The 14574-nt window shown below is 34.2% G+C and overlaps 1 protein-coding gene across 27 annotated transcripts in view; it reads left to right on the top strand.

Annotated features, from left to right (window-relative positions):
• RALYL (RALY RNA binding protein like) overlaps positions 1-14574 on the top strand; it is a 698808-nt gene that overhangs the window by 316761 nt on the left and 367473 nt on the right. For 26 of the 27 annotated variants that reach the window (XM_072734401.1, XM_072734392.1, XM_072734397.1 and 23 more), the window contains one exon: positions 12740-13018. In XM_072734401.1, the coding sequence (XP_072590502.1) occupies positions 12763-13018 (256 nt within the window). In that variant the 5' untranslated portion in view covers positions 12740-12762. Of the gene's footprint in view, positions 1-6580; positions 6693-12739; positions 13019-14574 lie in introns of those variants that run through there. The other variant, XM_072734404.1, reaches the window with a different exon arrangement.

Below are 14574 nucleotides of genomic sequence, written 5' to 3'. Positions count from 1 at the left end.
ACCATTGCTACCAGTGTGTGTGTGTGTGTGCAATTTACCATATGAATATTAATTTCTATCTGTTTCATCACCTTGGAAGCTAAGAGCCTAATATGTCATATTTCTGAATAAATATAGCAGTCTGTGTAGAATTGGCTAATCTCTGGAGTCTGACCTTCCCAGAATATTACTCCGACAGATTATCTCATTATTTGTATCAGAAATCATAAAAATTATTTGTAGCACTATCTCAAAAATTTCTAACAGATGTTGAAAAAGGGCCCTTGCCAATACTGAATGCTACTACCTGAGTACATGAAATGTACAGTCCAGATGAAGCATAGATCCACATAATCATCTTGGCTCCTCTGCAACTATTGTGGGTTTCACTTGCAAAGTCAAGGACTCAAAGAGAAGACGGATGAGACATGAAAGTCATTTCTGAAAGTCTGTGTATGACCAAAATGCCAGAACTTCTATGATATCAGGTCTTCATTATGTATATGCCATAATACTCAAGGACTAGACCATAATACCAAAGGCAAGATACCTATAGAATCTCAATTGCACCATAAGATAAATATCAACCAGGGCTGTGATGTGTCACTTGTTAATTAAAACCTCTTCAGTATGTTGATTCACAAGAACCTCTTTTGAGAAAACGTGCTAACTTCAAAATTACAGTGATTTCAGATATAATATTATTAGAAGCTTTCTCATATCTCCACTGGTCCCTGCAGAAGCAATTTGGGAAAGACCTAGTAGAAAGCACTAGAAATCAGAGTCCAAATCCAGCTCCAGAGAAGTTATCAGATAGAAAACTGAGCATCCCAGAGGTTGCATAACTGCTTAGTTATTCATCTAGAAAGAGGCAGAGGAGGTTATACCGTTCATAGGATGAAACCCAATCACAAGGCAAACTTTGAAAAATTCATCTTCTTTTTTAACTCCAGTGGAGTTAACATACAGTGTCATATTAGTTTCAGGCATACAATATAGTGATTCAACAATTCTTTTTAAAAATATTTTATTTATGCATCAGATACATAGAGAGAGAGGCAGAAACACAGAGGGAGAAGCAGACTCCCTGTGAGGAGCCTGATGTGAGACTCAATCCCAGGACCTGAGGATCATGCCCTGAGCCAAAGGCAGACACTCAACCACTGAGCCACCTCGGCATCCCTGTGATTCAACAATCCTATATGTCACTCAGTGTTCGTCATGAAAAAAAAGACTCTTAATCAGCTTTAAAAAAAATGTTGTGGAAAATTTGTATCGTACCCTATAGTGCTAGTTTACAAATGTTAGAGATTCTCGTATGTATAAATCCAACTGCAGCATTCCTAAAAAGGAAGATTGTTTTTTTTTCACCGTCTGATAATCTATACTAGTTATGCTAATATTAAAATTTTGGAGAAAAAAAAGCTAGTAGAAAGTCTATATGGAGACTACAAATATCTAGTGAATTAAGACACTTAAGTGGCTTAGTTACCTTATACCTACAGTTACTCTCTCCTTTCTATTATTTGTGGCACAAGAGCTTAACAAATCTGAACTTTTCACTAAGCTTATAAATAGGTGATAATTAATAGTAACCCTATAGCTTCTGTTCAGGAAAGGGCATCCATATTTCTCAATTTCTACATTTCCTGGGACTTTCTAAGGTTCTGTAGCGATTCTGCATTATGTAGCGAGGGTAGGGAAGAATTGGAATGCTTTGTGTATTTTCATAGACTGTCGCAGCAATGGGGACAGCATTTTTCCACCAAAGAGAAATTATGCTCTGAGTCAGTTATTTGCAATACCTGGATTGCTAGATGCTATCATTTATAACACTGCATCTGCATTCATAGCAGCTGAGTTTAAGGAATTTGTAAACAGGAACTTTATCTGATCTAGACATACAGTAGGCATTTTCACTATATCATTTTTATTGCTACTTAATACAACCCTAAATATTCAATTTCGTGGAGGGCAATTCACCATTGCACCTACTGTAGGGCATTTATCTATATTTCAGGAGAGCCCAGAAAACGTCAGGGGATTGGTTGTGGGATTTAAAACCTTTTACTCCAGGGCCAGTCTTTCAAAGCCACATCAGTAATGATTGAAAGTTGTTCAGCTCTGCAGGCAGTTTAGTAGCCTACATGAAATCACTTAGTGGTCCGAATTGAACTGCTGAGGGAACTGTCATAATTGACAGTTGGAACCAAGAGGACAAGAATGGAATGGACCTGTGAACTAGGAGTGAGTGAATTTCTCCTGTGGGCATGACAGTGTTTATCTTCTACAATTTAGCTTTAAGTGGCCTGAGAGTTTAAAAATGGAGAAAGATGTTTTATTCAGAGGGGGGAATATGGGGAACAGAAAGCATAGTTTTATCCCAGTGGACAACCAAGAAGAGTCCTCTTACTATTTTGCAGTTGCTTGCCTCATATAATACATCGATTCAAAGTGAATATTATGATGCTTTTGCTTTGAATGTCCATATTTACATTATTGAATTTTATTTATTTTATTTAAAAAAATTATTTATTCATGGGAGACACAGAGAGAAGCAGAGACATAGGCAGAGGGAGAAGCAAAGAAGGCTCCCTGCAGGGAGCACAATGAGGAACTCGATCTCAGGACCCCCTGATCACACCCTGAGCTGAAGGAAGACGCTCAACTGCTGAGCCACCCAGGCATCCCAAGATTATTAAATTTTATTAAAATGAACTGTAGCATACCCTTTATTATTGCGTGACTTGCAGAAGAAAGTGAATAAAAGCTTATATGTTTTGTACTCTATTTTGTATTATTTCAGGGAAACTAGTTGGAGTCAATAGATTGCTGGATCTTATACATTCTGAGGGAAAATTGGCCAGAACCATCTCTGGGCATTCATAAGATACTGTGATACCTAGGATCCTGCATATAATCTTAATATAAGTCACAGACTAAGTCATAGCAGTTTGTGGCTATTTCTTTCTGCATAACATGAAAGTTACAGGGTGGTGAGTATTCTTGATACAGAGCCCAAATTGGTGTCTTCCTCCTGTAAGTTGAAACACTTTTCTGAATATGATCCCAGAGGAAATGAAGGGAAAAGATAGAACCCTCTCCTAACGACTTCAAGTGACTGAATATTTAATAAGCCCATAAACCAATGGCAAGTATATAGTAAGTGCTATGTGCTTGTTAAATATAAAGGAAGTTTCGCAGAACTGCTTTTGAAATCCATTTAATGATTTATAGACCATCTTTGAAAATTCAAAATCTCTAAAATGGAACTTCTTTTAGCAATGTTTACGACAGGCATTAAAAAAGAAGGGTTATGTGACAAAGAATGAAGTGACACTGATTATTTGTTCCACACTTTATTCTGACTGTGTGGCCGTAGCCCGCTAAGGTTCTTTTCAAATAAGTCTTGGTTTTTACATGAATGTGGGTTGACCAGTCAGAAACCAAGGTAATGGGGCCTCATGGTCCACAGCCCTCTGCCAAACAATGGTTCAAAATCAACCAGTACAATCCATCCCTTATATCACAAAGGGCACTATCCTTGAATGACTTCTTTTCCCTAGTCAAGTACAAAGAGCCTAATTTTGTTGTATCAACTCTATATAGCTCAGCCAGTCTTCTGCCTAGGTCACGTTGACCAGTGGAGTTATCTTGGAAGCATAATTCCGTTGCCATCTTAGACAATTTGTGGGACTGAAGGATCTATTTTGTAGAGGAGAAAGCTTTTAAGAACATTGCATGCAATAAATTTCCTAGACTTATGCCAATTTGTTCATATTCTAGAGAATTGAGTATACTTTGGGATAGCTTTATGAATTGAATACTTTTGAGTTATATCACCATATGGTTTTATCTCTTTGAATTCTTTTTGTTTTTAAAGTTGATGGTTAATTTTCCTTATTAGTAGAAATCTCACTGGAATCTTATACATTGAATTTGGTGATAAGACAAAGAGAAAATGCTTACGTGATCCCTGATGTAATAGATATAACACCAGTCACAGTCTCTCTAATGTCTCAAAGAAAGTTTGCTTCATTTTGTGGAAACTCCAAACACAAGTAGATTCTTACTCTTGGGTGATGTGATCTTCTAGGGACTAAATTATGTCCTTTCAAAATTCATATGTTGAAGCCCTAACCCCTAGCATGACATTATTTAAAGATGAGATGTTAGGGGACTGATTAGGCTTAGGTGAGATCATGAAGGTACGGCTCCCATGATGCGGTTGGTATCCTCCTAAGAAGAGGGAGAGAGGTCAGAGCTCACTCTCTCTCTACCATGTGAAGGAAGACAAAGAGAGGTGGTGGCCTTCTATAAGCCAGGAAGAGAGCTCCTACGGGGAACTGTATCAGTTGGCACTTTGACCTTTGACTTCTAGCCTTTAGAAGCATGAGAAATAAATGTCTGTTGTTTAAACCACCCAGGCTGTAGTATTTTGTTACAGCAGCCCAAGTCCACTACTGCAGGGGGAAAGAAAGGAGTTGAAACTGATTATCTGTACCCTACTTTACTGTTGCTACTCGGCCTGGCTTAACCAGTGTTCTTTCAGATTGATCATGATTCACACATGGATGTGTCTGACCTCTCATGAACCCAGGTGATGGTCTCTTTAGACCATAACCCTCTGCCAAATGATGGTTAGATCTGCTGCAGCTTGTTAAACGCTTTACCAGAGGTGGCTTAACATTTATCATTACTCCTTACTTCTAAAATTTCAATCATTTACTAATTTAGATTTTCCAAAATAATTTTAAATCAGTTTAACACAGAGGTGGATTAATATTTCAAGTTCTTAACTAAGTTCAAAATGTTGACTCACTAATACTCATTGATTTCCAATTTATAGTTACAATAACTAATGCAAAATGGCTACCTTTTTGTAACTACAGCTGTACATTATTTATATCTATATATTTATTTGTTTTTGTTCTCCTGTCAACTACTTAATCTTAATTACCAGAATAAAAGTACTTGTTTCTTAGTAGTTAATGGTTCTATTCAAACCTAATCACTACTATTAAGATATTTTGGCTAGAATTGTTTGCTTTACAAAATTAATGCCATTCTTATTTTTATAGTAATTTTATTTTTTTATTGCTTACAATAATTTTATAAATTTTTATGTTCTGCTTTGGGCTGTGGAATGAAATACTATTATTTGGCACACCTGGGAGGCCCAGTGGTTGAGCATCTGCCTTTAGCTCAGGTCGTGATCCTGAGGTCCTGGGATGGAGACACACACCGGGCTTCCTGCAGAGAGCCTGCTTCTCCCTCTGCCTATGTCTCTGCCTCTCTCTATGTATCTCTCATGAATAAATAATTAAAATCTTTAAAAAAAAAGGGAAAAGAAATACTATTATTTGCCTAATTTTTAAAACCTTCTATATCCCAGTAAGTGGCATTTTAAACCATTTTTCTTCCTAAATTATCTCATATTAATTTTCTATGAAATTTATTATACATCTTTATTACCAGTGAGTAATTATTAAAAGCAAATTATTTTATATCTTTAGATCTTTTTACACACAAAAACTAGGAGTTAAAAGGAAAATGGAAACTGGGTTTCTTGGTTCTGAAAGGGTGGTATTGCCACAATATTACGCTCAGTGTTTCAGGTACCTAGTTTAAAGAAAAGAAAAAGTTTTATAAAGAATGCATTGATGTGACTACAATTCACGTGTTTGCAAAACTTAATGAGTAGGAAGTTTCATTTTTTTTAAAGATTTTATTTATTTATTCATGAGGGACAGAGAGAGAGAGAGAAGCAGAGATATAGGCAGAGGGAGAAGCAGGCTCGCCATAGGGAGCCTTGATCCCTATGGACCCTGGGCTCATGATGTGAGCCAAAGGCAGAAGCTCACCACTGAGCCACCCAGGTGCCCTGGAAGTTTCATTTTTGCTCTGAATGTTATTGATAGTTGTAGTAACTGAATTGCAATACTGTGATAGAAGGGCTGCTGAAAGTTAAATATTTTAATACTGTTTTTAATTTCTTTATAATCAACAGTTAGTTTTTAATAAACATTGAACATATACTATGTAGTATTAATTATTAAAATATAATATGTAGGCTTAACAAAGTATACATTTAACAAAGAAATCAGAATAATATTTTTTATTATATTTTTAAATAATAATGACTTTGCTGATATGCCTGGGAAGCTCCAAACACTAATTCATTTTTTTCTGAGTACAAGAGAATTCTGTTTCCATTTTTAGCTAGTGACAATCTAGCTAAGCCCTTAAACTTCATTTACTTCATCTCAGAGAATAGGATATCCATTTCTTATTTCACTTATGGTCTGTTCGCCCATTCTTCCCATTCAACCTAACGAATCAGAAAATATTTTGAAAATAGTACTTAGGGAAGACTGGAAGGCATCAAATTATTTTGAGTGTATTAACAGCCAATACAGGTGAGAGTAGAAAGCTGTTTAAAGTCTCTAGAAAATAGCTGAGTATTGATAACTAAATTACAGTGTTTTTTCTTTCATATTTGACCAGGAAATTTTAGTATTTGAAAGTTGTCCTCAAAAAAACAAAAAAAAAAGAAAAGAAAAAAGAAAGAAAAGAAAGAAAGAAAGAAAGAAAGAAAGAAAGAAAGAAAGAACGTTGTCCTCACTAAATTTGTCATTGTTTATCTGAGATACGTTTGTGATCTTAAAGAATTGGAAACAAGCTAAATGCTCATCAAGAGAATGAAGAAAATGGTATATAGCTTATTAGTATGTGACTTCAATATCCAATAAGATGATTTAATAGCATAATAAAATGAGTGTTGAAATAATAAGTAATGGCAATTGGTATGTAGATTGATGACTTTTTTTTTCTAATTTGCAATTCATTTTCTTCTAAGTACTGGAAAGAAATGACAACCCACAAAATTTTAACAGTAAATATCTTCAGATTAGAATTACTTTTTTCCTTCATTTGTATATATTTCCCTTCATATGTACATATTCCCTAACATACTTACTTTTATAATGCTAGCTTTGGCTTATTTCAGGAAGTAGTTTGAGATTTAAGACTTAAATATTCACTGTAATTATAATGTCTTTCTTTATGAATGATAGAGATATCATCACATGGACTTGATTTTCTGAAGATTTTTCACAAAATAGTGTTTATGCAATATTATGGATTCTATTGAAGAACTGTCTCTCACTGCCCTGGTAGATATGTTATGTCTTCCTAAACTGTGGATGGTTTTCTGAAGAATAAATTTCAGACTTTTTGGGGGGACCTTCTTATGCTTTATTTTGTCCAAGAAGAGATGCTTAGGGATCCCTGGGTGGCGCAGCAGTTTGGCGCCTGCCTTTGCCCCAGGGCTCAATCCTGGAGACCTGGGATCGAATCCCACGTCGGGCTCGGGCTGACGGTGCATGGGGCCTGCTTCTCCCTCTGCCTATGTCTCTGCCTCTCTCTCTCTCTGTGTGTGTGTGACTATCATAAATAAATAAAAATTAAAAAAAGAAGAGATGCTTAAATAAATCAGTTATTTCAGTTCAGTGTTTTCCCTTTTTAGAATTATAAATCTAAGCAGTTTTATACCAACTTTTTAAATGGAAAAAAACATTCAAGTACATTTAGATGAGTTACAAGTATGTGGAAAATGACTGTCCTCTTTTGAATGCTAAGAAATTAACGAACTATATGCTAACTGAATTTTTGTAATGTCCTTTAATGATGAATTCGGATATCTTCTAATTCAAGAAGTCTTCTCTGGTCTTCTCAATTGGATAGGATCTTTCTTTTCAGAAATTACAACTTTAGTTTTGTAAATCTTGCAGCATTTGCAAGGTTTTACCATATATTATAGGACTTATTTGAGTACTAGCTCTAGATTTTAACAGATTATAATATTTAGGGTATGATATTTTTTCCTTATTCATTTTTGTGTTCCTTTCATTTTTTTCCTAGGCTTTTAAATATAGCATGAATTACTATTGTTGGCTGACTTTCTTGAGTATTTGTATATTTCATGCTGCTATTTTTTTTTTTCAGTATGAGTGTCTAAGTAAATCTCAAATTTAGGTTGGAAATTCAGAACCATGAACTCAAGAGAAGAATAGAATTTACTGCCATGTTAATCTTGTCTGCTCCAAAAATGTTTTCTCTTTAGTAAATTATAATGTTGTCTTTAATTAACAATTAACATATCCCCCTTAGATTCAAGGGTAGAAATCTCCTTTGAAGACAGATGAAAGGCTTTTGACTATTCTAAACATAGTTTTTATGATTTTATAGAGTATTCACCTTCTGAGTGTGGTATTTTCAGAATGAAAACCCTACTCTTAAGTTAGTCTTCATATGGCAACTGTTTAATTTTTTTGCTTGTTCTTCTCAAATACATCTAATACCATCATATTTTCTGTAAACTTCTGGGACCAAAAGCATACTACATAATATGTAAATAACCAAATTTCTTCTGATTTATAGAGTAAATCTCTATATTTTTAGATGACCAGAGTCCTGTTGGCTTTTTAGGGGTACAGAAACCCATTAAAATATCACTTTAATATCAACTAAGTAAAATTAAAAATTCAGTGCCTCACTCACACTGGCAACCTTCATAAACAACACTAACTCCATTCCAACTTCTAGCTTAAAAGCAGAGAGACAAGTTCTAGGATTAGTTGCATTTTCACCAAAAAATTCATTTTTCTCTTGTCATTTGTTTTGTAGCTATAACATCTCCTTGATTGTTCTTCTTACAATGTAAGCATTTTTCCAGTGCCTCAGACAGAGCTCCTTGATTTTTCTTTTTATCAGTGGTTTTTAGGAATTTGTTTATGATGTGTCTGGGTATCTTTGTCTTTATTCTGATTAGAATTCAGTGAGATTCTTGGATCTGTGGGATGATATAATTTTCGTCAAATTAGGAAGGATTTTGGCTATTGTTCTTTGAATATCTTTGCCCTTGTGAGACTCCACATATATGTATATTAAATAAATTTCGTATAACTTACTGAGGCCCTGCTTAATGTTTTTTTAGTGTTTTATCTCTGTGTTACATTTTGGATATTCATTATTTCTACAACTTCAAATTCACAGATCTGTTTTTATGCAGATTCTTATCACCTGTAATATCCATTAAGTATATATTTTTATTTTAGATCTAATTTTCATCTGTGGATATACTCTTTGATTTTTGTTATATATATAATTAATCTTCTTCCCGGTTGTGGGTCATATTTTCCAATTCATAAGATCTCTAGGAATTTTTTTTAAAGATTGTATTTATTTGTTTGACAGAGAGAGCCTGAGAGCACCAGTAGGGGGAGTGGCAAAAGGAAAGGAGAAGCAGGCTTCCCACTGAGCAGGGAGCCTGATGCAGGGCTCAATCCCAAGACCCTGAGATCATGACTTGTTCTGAAAGCAGACACTTAATCGACTGAGCCTTTCAGGTGCCCCAGGTCTCTAGGAATTTTTTATTGGATGTTGAAAAATTTGTATTTCATGTTGTTGAGTGTCTAAGTTTTATTTTTTTAAAGAATTATTATACCTTGCTCTGGTAGACATTTAGATTGGTTTTGGTTTAGTTTGATCATCTTGAGACTTGTTTTTAAATTTTGTTAGGGTAGTCCCAGAGTACCTTTTACTGTAAAGGATCATTTATCCCCACTACTAAGGCCTGGTCCTTCTGATATCTGAACTTCATGCTCAGGGGGCCAGTTGGACACTCCACTGTTGATGATAGGAACCAGGATGATTCTCTGCCTTTTATGGGTCTGGAAACTCACAGCTTTCAAATAAATTTTTAAACAACCTCATAAAAGCTCACCTTTTACATGCATATTCTAGGAACCAACATAGACTCAAAGGATCCCTAAGACTATTTCTGGAATTTTCTGTTTAATTGCCTCCTTTTTTTTTAATATTTTTTTATTTATTTATGATAGGCACACAGGGAGAGAGAGAGAGAGGGGCAGAGACACAGGCAGAGGGAGAAGCAGGCTCCATGCACCGGGAGCCCGATGTGGGATTCGATCCTGGGTCTCCAGGATCACGCCCTGGGCCAAAGGCAGGCGCTAAACCGCCGCGCCACCCAGGGATCCCCTAATTGTCTTCTTTCTTGAAATCTGCCTCACAAATTCCTGTATCCTCAGACTTCTTGAACTGTAATTTCTGTTGCCTCAACTCAGTTAGGTAGCTGTTTCTACTTTCATATACACACATATGTGTGCCCACACACATACACACAAACACACACATATCTCAGCCTTATGACCTGAAATATGTTTCTTTTCTCTAAGATGTCATGGCTCTGCAATGCCTGTGGTTTAATGTCTGAAAACAGTTGTTTCATCTATATTAGCCTAGTTTTCTGGTTTTTGGAGTCGAGAAAGTTAAAACCCTTGTTATTCTATCGTGTCTGAAAGTGAAATCCTTCAACTGATTGAAGATTCATGTATAGAGAAGTACAAGCTAAATATTACACTAGGAATTAAGACAGTTCTGCAGAGAATGTTGAAATGTTAATGACAATATTATTATAAATGCTGAAAGAAACTCTCAAGTAATCTTATGTGAGAGAGTAGATACATATAGACTTTAAGATGTTTAAGAGTCAATAAGTAGTATTACATAGTTGGCAACCAGGACTTACAGTTTTGAGAGTCATTTGCATAGAGGAAAAGGATGAAGTCAGAGAGGGCATGTTGCTATTTACAGTGAGAAGTCTAGTGCAGCTGTGTCTTCATCTTAAATTTGACTTGGGGTCATTATCAAAGGCAGACCACTGGGCTCTATCAACCAAGGGTCTGACCCAATGTAACAGTTCTTGAGTTTGCATTTTAACCAGTTCATTCCTTTTTAGGAAATAAAACATCAACCTTAGGAATTGTTTATTACTGAAAGTAATTCTGTGATATTTCTAAAAATACTGATCACATAAGAGCAAAAAGAAAATAGTAGTATTTCTATGGATTGCATTATTGATGTTAGCCTGGAGTAATAAGAAAGATAAGAGATTCTGGAGACCCCAAAATGGATCTTTAGTATATTTTTCCCTTTCATTGTGATTAAAATACACAAAATTATATGAGGAAGCTAAATATTTGTTTAAAATACGTATGTACACCTTGATTTTTCTTTGTTCAGTTGATTCTCAGAGCATTTGTCTTGAGGTATGCAATAACTCACATTGCAAAATAAAAAAAAATCAACTTTCCTTTAACCCTAACCTTGAATAATTCATAAAGCAACCACCGAAATCTAATTAAATGGAAACAAAAAAGGCAGCAATATAATCCTTGATTTTAATGATGCCATGCTATTACTTTTTATGTAATATCTAAATGTTTATGAACTCAACCTTCATTATAAAGAGTTATGTATAGTGTTGACTGTTCAATATTTAGTAAAATTTTAATAATCCAAGGTGTGATCATTAACAACCTAATTTGAAACATTTTTATGTTATTTGGTTGCTCTTGATTTCAGAAGTAGCTGGTTTAAATGCATAGTGTGTACATCCTCAAACATATTCAATTTACATGCCTTTAAGACTTCCACCTTAATGCTCAACTTAGAAATGTCATTAAAATTACTTTAAAAATATGTATTTATTAATTGCTTTTATAGCTATAAGGTTTTGAAATAGATTATTCATATAAAAGTGTGTGTGTATATATCTGTATCACTGATAAAATGTATTAATTAGCTAATGTTTGACAATGATCATCAATGTCAGAGATTGTATCCTTGTTGAAATTTTAGTTTCAAAAAATTTTTTTTTAGTTTCACCATATTGGTTTTTTAAAACTAGTAGTCACTTTAGAAGAAAATGCCTGGCCAAAAACAAACAAAAAGAAAGAAAGAAAGAAAAAAGATGCTTAGAAAATATTGTTGAATAAACGAATGAATGAATTTTTAAAACCTTACAAAAATAAATCTATAAGTGCTGGAGTACGTAGAAATAAAAGTTTCATTGAGTTTAATTAAGCACAATTAAATACTCTGCCAAGCTCAGAAAACAGTTTTTAAAATACTGGCAGTCCTTAGGCAACATAGGAACTGTTAGTTAAATGAATTAAAAATGAGTTTGAGAATAGAAATTTCAACACAGATACCCAGTCTACTAATTTGCTGATCATTGATGAAAACTAGCTACACATACTGTCTCTTTTTTTAAACCAGTATATGATATTGGTTCAGTTAAAGATAATGTACAGAATTAACTCTTATCTCTTACTTGCTTCTTGTAAGTAAAGAAAAACATAAATTAATTATGTTTTTCTTATGTTCAATTTTTAAATTAATTTTAAACTCTTTTTCTCTTCTACAGCATTTAGTGGAAGTAATTTTTAGTTTCTGATAGAAAGGTTCTGATAATGAAATATCCAATATATGTACTTTTTACAGAAAATGTAGATCTAAAAATGCATGCACTCAGCAATATAAGGTAACCTATACCTCAGACTTGCTTCTGAAAAACTGATAGACTTAAAATAAAAACAACTACAAAAGGTTTAGTCATTATACTGAATTTTGGAAAAATAAATCAAGAATTTATTTTATTTTATTTTATTAAGAATTTATTTAAAACTGTATGCTAAGTGTTTATAAGTGTTTTCTTAACTGCATTCTGTAATGTAATCTTCACTTTTTATGTTATTAAATTCTCTTCTCAAGAAAATCAGGAGTAAATAGGGATTTGAGGTTACCTGGTACACTGTTGAAAAATGTTAAAAGCCAGTAGTATCCATTAAAACTAATTATTTTCCTTTTGATTATTTTTGTTTGTTTCTTCAAGGATTAAAACAAGGCGAGCCAACCATGACTGGCAAAACACAGACCAGCAATGTCACCAATAAGAATGACCCCAAGTCCATCAACTCCCGTGTTTTCATCGGCAATCTAAATACAGCCATTGTCAAGAAAGTTGACATTGAAGCCATTTTCTCGAAGTACGGAAAAATAGTTGGATGCTCAGTTCACAAAGGCTATGCATTTGTACAGTACATGAGTGAACGACATGCAAGAGCTGCAGTGGCTGGAGAAAATGCCAGAATCATTGCTGGCCAACCGCTTGGTAAGTTACGCTCACATATGGTTTTCACATGGTGTTCTAGTTTTTGCACATATCTGCATATAGTTTTACTGTTAAAAAGCTGGCACTACCGCATAATATCTATCTGTTATTTAACCAAGTATAGTGTTTGTGTATTTATAATTTATATTATTTTCAAGTTTTCATTTTGTTTTTACATGTTTCTTATTTTCTCTACAAATTTATAAACTTGTGATCAAGTCTGCTTCGTAGTACTTGTTACCTCCATCAAGCCTAACAGGGCCAGGCAAATAAAAAATATGCATCATATTTAACTTTATTTGACTTGAAATGATATCTATCTTCCAGGAAATACTATGCCAAGTGAAATAATAACTCTGCCTTTTATACTGACAGCATTTGCTCTGAGGGCTAACATATTTTCCTAACTTCCTGTTTTTATTGTTTGAAGAGAAGGGATAGAAAATAGTAAAAAGAAGTCAATCTTGAGTACTGGAAAAGGAATATAATTCACTCTTTCTTATCTAGTGTGGAATCTTGTACATCATGCCTGTGCAGTCATGTGCAATGAATGATCAAATTTTTGAATAATGTCCAAGGATATATAGTTTTTTTTCAAAGGAAAGTAAATAATATAGTCTGAGGTAAGATGTGAATATACTTACAAGGAAATATTTCATACTAAATATGTAAATTAAAAAATAAAAATTAGTCTATTTTTCTACACGAGGAAAAAGCATAATTAATACATCAGTGATTCCTTAATGTGTGTATCTCTTAGCCTGTCCAGATTCATATTTTAGATTGATTATACAACATCTTCTCTCAGCATTATATTCCCAGAACAAAACTCTTGATTTTTCACAACCTCGACTTCCTTCATTCCCAGGCTTCTCCATCACAGTAACTGGAACCCTCACTTAATCCAATTTTTCAAACAAAAACTAAGGTGTCAGCTCTGATTCTTCTGTTCTCCACACAATCCAGATATAATCCATCATCATGTTTCTTGCCTTCGATATATCCCAAACCCAATCACCTTTTAGATATATACCAATGGCCATCTCATCCAGTCCACCATTATATGTAATCTAGACTACTCAAATAACCATCCAATTGGTCTGTGGACTTTCTACTCTTGCCAGTGTCCTTTGAAAACATAAATGTGATGATGCCATTAACATGCTCTTAAAACTCTAATGCTTTTTCCTTCTTACCCATGGTAAGATTTATATATTCTATACTATACCTGCATCTTCAACTTCATCTCCTCCTCTCTGCCTTTGTGTACCAAGTCAGTAATGCTGGCCATCTTGATATGCCTCAAATGTTCCAAGATTGTTAATACTTTGGAGCTTTGGGATTGCTCTTCCTTCTGCTAAGAAGACAGATTTTTGCTAATTTATTGCTTCCTACTTGATTGTGTGCTGTACTCAAAATTTCCCTGCCTGAGGCTTTTCCTGACCAACTTATCTAAAATAAGTTACTCTCTTACCTACATTGTCTATTCCATGACTGCACTTTATATATATTTTTTTCATAGCACTCATCAGTATCTGGCATAATTTATGATGTAC

Source organism: Vulpes vulpes, chromosome 13 (assembly GCF_048418805.1).
Source record: "Vulpes vulpes isolate BD-2025 chromosome 13, VulVul3, whole genome shotgun sequence".
NCBI lineage: Eukaryota > Metazoa > Chordata > Mammalia > Carnivora > Canidae > Vulpes > Vulpes vulpes.
Note: the sequence above shows the minus strand (reverse complement) of the source record. Positions and strands in the feature narration are given on the sequence as shown.